Consider the following 8619-nt stretch of genomic DNA (forward strand, 5'->3'; position numbering starts at 1 on the left):
GGCGGAGCCAGCCGTGGTCTCACGGCTGGCTCCGCCCAGTTGTATTGACAGATCAGCGTCCCCAAATAACCTGGGGACGCTGATCTGTCCTTAAACAACAACAACAACTGGGCGGAGCTGGCAGTGACGTCATGGCCCAGTAATTATTTATTGGTTTACTGGACCTGCTAGAAGACTCTGGCAGGTGCCGGCCAATAGGACACAGTTGGGTGGAGTTAGCTGTCACTGCTAGCTCCGCCCAATTGTTTTTCTTTTGCTGTCATCTATCAGATGCTTCATAATGCGTCGGGAATTCCTCGCATGCGGTCGGGTCGGCGTGCTGCGTTTTTTTTTTTCCCCCTTTAAAATATTTGTAATTATTTTTTAATTTTCAGATATTTTCACAATTTGTCAATTATTTTTAAACTATTTTTTTTTTTCATTCTTTTCACTTCTTTTCGGTTCGGTATGTCGGAGGTATCGAGCAGAATAGCCGAGCCGAATGCCACTCGGCGCCATTCGGCTATTCACTCACTGCCGTTCGGCTCACGTCACTTCGGCTCACGTCACTTCGGCTCACTTCACTTCGGCTCACTTCACTTCGGCTCGGATATTCACCCAGCTGCGGTTCGGAAGGTTTGTGAATATCCCGCTGTGTATCACAATGCACTTTGTTCTCGGGTGTCGGGGAGACGCGCGTGCGGGGAAATCATTCCATGTTCCATCAGAGAATGTAAAACAATAGGTCACGAGGATTGCAGGGGTGTCCTTAGGCCGGGTGACACCCAGAGTGGAGAAGGGGTGACATCCCGCCGTGACGTTGTTGCGCATGTGCGTGACATCACCGCCCGCTTGCAAAATGATTATTGTCACCTGCCGGCGGCCATCTCGGTGATGGACGGCGGCAGAGAGAGGAGGGGACGTTCCCGGCGGGATGAGGTATGCCGCCGGCTCCCCTCCTCTCTTCTGATACTGTCAGGCTCTCGGTCTCTGACCGACTGCCTGACTTTTCATAGTGAGTGACACCAAAATGATTATCAGTCATTTGGGTGTCACTCCTCCAATGGTGGCACCCGGGTGCGGGCCGCACCCCCCTTGTGACACCACTGGAGGATCGCACGGGAAGATCACACGGACGCTGATTTGGATAATAAGGAAAGAGCAGAAAACACGGAATCATCTGAGAAAATAATACATGAAATGAGGTCAGAGGAAGGAACTGCTGCTGCTGTTGTGTGTCCTTCCCGACTATCGCTGACATGTTTCACAACCTGGAGAATCTGTGAAATCTTCCAGCAGGTGTGAGAGCCGCAAATTACCGTTCACATCAAATATTTACAATTATCCCAAACCCCGAAAATTCAGCCGATGAGGTACAGAGACGTCACCATATCTTATTATATATGGGAGGGGCAGAGACACAAACTACTGGAGGAAATCTCACCATTGTGGGAGGGGCAGAGACACAAACTACTGAGGGGGGTCTCACCATTGTGGGAGGGGCAGAGACACAAACTACTGAGGGGGGTCTCACCATTGTGGGAGGGGCAGAGACACAAACTACTGAGGGGGGTCTCACCATTGTGGGAGGGGCAGAGACACAAACTACTGAGGGGGGTCTCACCATTGTGGGAGGGGCAGAGACACAAACTACTGAGGGGGGTCTCACCATTGTGGGAGGGGCAGAGACACAAACTACTGAGGGGGGTCTCACCATTGTGGGAGGGGCAGAGACACAAACTACTGAGGGGGGTCTCACCATTGTGGGAGGGGCAGAGACACAAACTACTGAGGGGGGTCTCACCATTGTGGGAGGGGCAGAGACACAAACTACTGAGGGGGGTCTCACCATTGTGGGAGGGGCAGAGACACAAACTACTGAGGGGGGTCTCACCATTGTGGGAGGGGCAGAGACACAAACTACTGAGGGGGGTCTCACCATTGTGGGAGGGGCAGAGACACAAACTACTGAGGGGGGTCTCACCATTGTGGGAGGGGCAGAGACACAAACTACTGAGGGGGGTCTCACCATTGTGGGAGGGGCAGAGACACAAACTACTGAGGGGGGTCTCACCATTGTGGGAGGGGCAGAGACACAAACTACTGAGGGGGGTCTCACCATTGTGGGAGGGGCAGAGACACAAACTACTGAGGGGGGTCTCACCATTGTGGGAGGGGCAGAGACACAAACTACTGAGGGGGGTCTCACCATTGTGGGAGGGGCAGAGACACAAACTACTGAGGGGGGTCTCACCATTGTGGGAGGGGCAGAGACACAAACTACTGAGGGGGGTCTCACCATTGTGGGAGGGGCAGAGACACAAACTACTGAGGGGGGTCTCACCATTGTGGGAGGGGCAGAGACACAAACTACTGAGGGGGGTCTCACCATTGTGGGAGGGGCAGAGACACAAACTACTGAGGGGGGTCTCACCATTGTGGGAGGGGCAGAGACACAAACTACTGAGGGGGGTCTCACCATTGTGGGAGGGGCAGAGACACAAACTACTGAGGGGGGTCTCACCATTGTGGGAGGGGCAGAGACACAAACTACTGAGGGGGGTCTCACCATTGTGGGAGGGGCAGAGACACAAACTACTGAGGGGGGTCTCACCATTGTGGGAGGGGCAGAGACACAAACTACTGAGGGGGGTCTCACCATTGTGGGAGGGGCAGAGACACAAACTACTGAGGGGGGTCTCACCATTGTGGGAGGGGCAGAGACACAAACTACTGAGGGGGGTCTCACCATTGTGGGAGGGGCAGAGACACAAACTACTGAGGGGGGTCTCACCATTGTGGGAGGGGCAGAGACACAAACTACTGAGGGGGGTCTCACCATTGTGGGAGGGGCAGAGACACAAACTACTGAGGGGGGTCTCACCATTGTGGGAGGGGCAGAGACACAAACTACTGAGGGGGGTCTCACCATTGTGGGAGGTGCAGAGATAGAGACTACTGGGGGGGATCTCATCATTGTGGGAGGGGCAGAGACACAAACTACTGGGCAAATCTCACCATTGTGGGAGGGGCAGAGACACAAACTACTGGGGAAATAGGAGGGGCAGAGACACAGACTCCTAGGAGGAAAACAGACCATTGTGGGAGGGGCAGAGACACAAACTCCTAGGGGGAAATCTCACCATTGTGGGAGGGGCAGAGACACAAACTACTGGGGGAAATCTCACCATTGTGGGAGGGGCAGAGACACAAAATATGCTATGCTCAGTTAGTTGCAATTTGTTCTGATTCACTCATTATGTGGGTGGGGCTTAGAGTAGAAAAGGAAAAGTCATATCCTCCTAGATACTCAGATTATATCCCCTGAAGTTTTTGCTGTGAGCTGCACTGTGATTCAGAAGACATTTTTGAGAATTTGCAAAAGTGGAAAAGGGATAAAAAGGTCAAAGTTCAGAAACATGAATTTCGGGGAAGAAAAGTCATCCAGTAAAATGTAGAAAGTGCAGAATGAAGATATTCGAGGGCAGAAAGAAATGGATGTGCGCTTTAAGTATGTTCTCCTTTGATGATTGTATACAGCGTGTGACTAATTCATAAAAGCAGAGATCACTCTGCGGCGGGGAACTGTGCGGCCTCCTGGAAGGCCGATCGTCTAATGGCAGCGTGAGCCTAATGAGACCGGACTGAACCAGGTCACGCAGATCGCCCGCAGCTGCGCCGAGATGACATGTACGGACGTCCTCATCCACGGTCACTCTATTCATGCAGAGCAGACATTGTGCTGTGATGGAAAACACAGAACCGGCCGCATTCACAGATTCCAAAAACATTCCGGCTGCTAGGTGAAAGATGAAAAGGTGAACGCACATTTCTTTCACCGGCCGCACACAGATCCTCCCGTGACAAGAAAATGTGACTTAAAGGAGAACTCCGGCCCTCCCCTTCAGTCTTCTATCTGACTTCCGTCCTACCCTTCAGTCTTCTATCTGACCTCCGTCCTTCCCTTCAGTCTTCTATCTGACCTCCGTCCTACCCTTCAGTCTTCTATCTGACCTCCGTCCTTCCCTTCAGTCTTATATCTGACCTCCGCCCTCCCCTTCAGTCTTTCATCTGACCTCCGTCCTCCCCTTCAGTCTTGCACAGTTGTACCGGCTCCTCTTCCTCTGATGTCACTGCACACTGGGAGCTCCTCACAATGTGCATTAGAAGCTGCAGCAAGTCAGATAGAGCTCCGCCTCATTTCCTCGCTGGAGGGCATCCAGCATCATCTAGCGCTTTCCTCTCCAGCCTGACTGTCCCTGGCCCCGCCCCCTTTCATTCATTGGATATCAGTTCTTTCAATCATTGAGGCTCCGCATCACATGTGGGCGTTACCTAGGGAGGTGTGCATGCAAATACAGCCTTGAGCAGAGTATTTCAGGAGAGGAGAGTTATAGAGGAAGGAGCAGAGTCCTCCAGCAGAGCAGAGTATATCAGGGGAGAGGAGAGTTATAGAGGAAGGGGCAGAGTCCTCCAGCAGAGCAGAGTATATATGGGGAGAGGAGAGTTATAGAGGAAGGGGCAGAGTCCTCCAGCAGAGCAGAGTATATCAGGAGAGGAGAGTTATAGAGGAAGGAGCAGAGTCCTCCAGCAGAGCAGAGTATATATGGGGAGAGGAGAGTTATAGAGGAAGGAGCTATGTCCTCCAGCAGAGCAGAGTATTTCAGGAGAGGAGAGTCATAGAGGAAGGAGCAGAGTCCTCCAGCAGAGCAGAGTATATCAGGAGAGGAGAGTTATAGAGGAAGGAGCAGAGTCCTCCGGCAGAGCAGAGTATATCAGGAGAGGAGAGTTATAGAGGAAGGAGCAGAGTCCTCCGGCAGAGCAGAGTATATCAGGAGAGGAGAGTTATAGAGGAAGGAGCAGAGTCCTCCGGCAGAGCAGAGTATATCAGGAGAGGAGAGTTATAGAGGAAGGAGCAGAGTCCTCCGGCAGAGCAGAGTATATCAGGAGAGGAGAGTTATAGAGGAAGGAGCAGAGTCCTCCGGCAGAGCAGAGTATATCAGGAGAGGAGAGTTATAGAGGAAGGAGCAGAGTCCTCCGGCAGAGCAGAGTATATCAGGAGAGGAGAGTTATAGAGGAAGGAGCAGAGTCCTCCGGCAGAGCAGAGTATATCAGGAGAGGAGAGTTATAGAGGAAGGAGCAGAGTCCTCCGGCAGAGCAGAGTATATCAGGAGAGGAGAGTTATAGAGGAAGGAGCAGAGTCCTCCGGCAGAGCAGAGTATATCAGGAGAGGAGAGTTATAGAGGAAGGAGCAGAGTCCTCCGGCAGAGCAGAGTATATCAGGAGAGGAGAGTTATAGAGGAAGGAGCAGAGTCCTCCGGCAGAGCAGAGTATATCAGGAGAGGAGAGTTATAGAGGAAGGAGCAGAGTCCTCCGGCAGAGCAGAGTATATCAGGAGAGGAGAGTTATAGAGGAAGGAGCAGAGTCCTCCGGCAGAGCAGAGTATATCAGGAGAGGAGAGTTATAGAGGAAGGAGCAGAGTCCTCCGGCAGAGCAGAGTATATCAGGAGAGGAGAGTTATAGAGGAAGGAGCAGAGTCCTCCGGCAGAGCAGAGTATATCAGGAGAGGAGAGTTATAGAGGAAGGAGCAGAGTCCTCCGGCAGAGCAGAGTATATCAGGAGAGGAGAGTTATAGAGGAAGGAGCAGAGTCCTCCGGCAGAGCAGAGTATATCAGGAGAGGAGAGTTATAGAGGAAGGAGCAGAGTCCTCCGGCAGAGCAGAGTATATCAGGAGAGGAGAGTTATAGAGGAAGGAGCAGAGTCCTCCGGCAGAGCAGAGTATATCAGGAGAGGAGAGTTATAGAGGAAGGAGCAGAGTCCTCCGGCAGAGCAGAGTATATCAGGAGAGGAGAGTTATAGAGGAAGGAGCAGAGTCCTCCGGCAGAGCAGAGTATATCAGGAGAGGAGAGTTATAGAGGAAGGAGCAGAGTCCTCCGGCAGAGCAGAGTATATCAGGAGAGGAGAGTTATAGAGGAAGGAGCAGAGTCCTCCGGCAGAGCAGAGTATATCAGGAGAGGAGAGTTATAGAGGAAGGAGCAGAGTCCTCCGGCAGAGCAGAGTATATCAGGAGAGGAGAGTTATAGAGGAAGGAGCAGAGTCCTCCGGCAGAGCAGAGTATATCAGGAGAGGAGAGTTATAGAGGAAGGAGCAGAGTCCTCCGGCAGAGCAGAGTATATCAGGAGAGGAGAGTTATAGAGGAAGGAGCAGAGTCCTCCGGCAGAGCAGAGTATATCAGGAGAGGAGAGTTATAGAGGAAGGAGCAGAGTCCTCCGGCAGAGCAGAGTATATCAGGAGAGGAGAGTTATAGAGGAAGGAGCAGAGTCCTCCGGCAGAGCAGAGTATATCAGGAGAGGAGAGTTATAGAGGAAGGAGCAGAGTCCTCCGGCAGAGCAGAGTATATCAGGAGAGGAGAGTTATAGAGGAAGGAGCAGAGTCCTCCGGCAGAGCAGAGTATATCAGGAGAGGAGAGTTATAGAGGAAGGAGCAGAGTCCTCCGGCAGAGCAGAGTATATCAGGAGAGGAGAGTTATAGAGGAAGGAGCAGAGTCCTCCGGCAGAGCAGAGTATATCAGGAGAGGAGAGTTATAGAGGAAGGAGCAGAGTCCTCCGGCAGAGCAGAGTATATCAGGAGAGGAGAGTTATAGAGGAAGGAGCAGAGTCCTCCGGCAGAGCAGAGTATATCAGGAGAGGAGAGTTATAGAGGAAGGAGCAGAGTCCTCCAGCAGAGCAGAGTATATGAGGAGAGGAGAGTTATAGAGGAAGGAGCAGAGTCCTCAGGCACAGCAGAGTATTTCAGGTGTCAGGATGGGGATGTTACCTGTCCAGCCAGGCCAGCAGATTCTTAGCAGCACCGATCAGATCCACCACAGAGGTGAGGAAGTCGTTGGGGAGTCTCCGGGACGCTCTCCCGTCGTAGTGGCCGCTCCGCCTCCGACCCGTGATGAAGTTCTGAAGATTTTTGGCGGACGCGTTGAGTTTGTGGGAGAGAGTGCGCAGGTTCTCCGTCTCCAGACCGTAATTCTGCAAAGAAGGAAAAAAACAAATATATCTATTAAAGGGTCAAAATTCTCCAAAAAGCAGAAAAAGAAGATCACAAAGTGACATCTGCGACTATTACACATGCATCTCCTCTCTAGATTCTCAGATTGTTCACTTATCTGCAGAGATCAGAGCAACGTCCTTATCTGACGACTTCCCTTCCCGCGTACCTATTCCAAGACAGTGTGGCTGATGCCGGAGATTTTAAGTGGACCTGTCATCAGGGCCGGATTTACTATCCCTGCCGCCCCAAGGCCAGGTTCTGCTATGCGCCCCCCTCCCCGCATCCCCCCCCCCCCATCAACAGAGAATGGCAACCGGATGGCAGGGGCGGCAGGGTTAAGTTACTTTTAACCCGGCCGCTCTGCTCCCCACATCGACGGCAAGTGAGGAGAGAGACTCGGCGGCCGGAACCAGAGGAGAGAGGTAAGTGCGGGGGGGAGGACGACGAACAGGCTGCACAGATTTTACAAGTGATTGCTGCGACATCGCCGCGATCACCTGTAAATGTACGAGCGGATTCCCCACAAGGCAACTTACCCGCCCGGGACTGTATGTTGCAGGCGTCGGGGGACTCCTCACCGCTTATGCCCCTCTGCGCCCTGCCGCCCCGAAGCCGGGCCTCGGTGGCCTTGTGGGAAATCCGGGCCTGCCTGTCATCACCTGACAATAAATCCCCCAACATGTCCCAATGTACAGCAACAGTATCAAAACAATTCTACCTTTTATTATTAAAAAAAGTCGTCATTAAGCCCCAGTCAGTGACTTTGCCAAGGCTGAGATGATGTCATCAGTATACTGCAGGCAGAAGGAAGCGTATCTGAAGTCTCCCCTCCCCCCAGGGCCGTCCCGAGGCAGGGTGACACCCGGAGCTGTGTCCGAGTGTCACCCCGCCGAGACGTCACTGCGCATGCGCGTGACGTCACCACGCGTATGTGTGCGATGACGTTGTCACGCACGCGCGGCAGTATTCTGATACCTGCCGGCGGCCATCTTGGTGATGGACGCCTGCAGAGAGAGGAGGAGACAGCCACCCGGCGGGATGAGGTATGCCGCCGGGTCCCCTCCTCTCTCCTGATACTGCTGGGCATTCGGTCCATGACCGAGCGCCCGACTTTTCAGAGGGGAGTGACACCAAGATGACTGCAAGTCATTTTGGTGTCACCCCTCCAATGGTGTCACCCAGGTGCAGGCAGCAGGAAGCATTTCCTCAGTCTCCACCCCCCCCCAGTGATCAGACTGCAACATTGTAACTTTGTAGCAAGTCACAAGGTGAGAGGCTGCAGCAAGGGGCTGAGTCTGTGTCAGACATTTGAGGACACACCCTTTCATGAAACAGCAAATGAAATTCAGGACAGGCATGTTAGCTAGAGAGCGACCATCTTCTTTCCTTGCCCATTCGCTTTACGATCTCCGTAGTCCAAATCGTAGACTTTAAGTAATGGGCAACGGCCGGCGTATTTCCCCCATCAGCAGACTCATCCACTCATTATCTCCTCCCCTTAATTGTCGCCTCTGCGGTGACATGGAGGGAGACGGCGAGTTTACATTCCGGCGGTTTGCAGGTAGTTATGAGCAATTTACATTGCTCACCCAGACATGA

The 8619-nt window shown here is 52.8% G+C and overlaps 1 protein-coding gene across 1 annotated transcript in view; it reads right to left on the reverse strand.

Annotated features, from left to right (window-relative positions):
* LOC108799309 (connector enhancer of kinase suppressor of ras 2-like) overlaps positions 1 to 8619 on the reverse strand; it is a gene marked incomplete at its 3' end in the record, with an annotated part of 301637 nt that overhangs the window by 145176 nt on the left and 147842 nt on the right. The window contains exon 3 of the mRNA XM_018571158.1: positions 6796 to 6998. Coding sequence (XP_018426660.1) covers positions 6796 to 6998 — 203 coding nt within the window. The remainder of the gene's footprint in view (positions 1 to 6795; positions 6999 to 8619) is intronic.

Source organism: Nanorana parkeri, unplaced genomic scaffold, assembly GCF_000935625.1.
Source record: "Nanorana parkeri isolate BGI_ZX_2015 unplaced genomic scaffold, ASM93562v1 scaffold1689, whole genome shotgun sequence".
NCBI lineage: Eukaryota > Metazoa > Chordata > Amphibia > Anura > Dicroglossidae > Nanorana > Nanorana parkeri.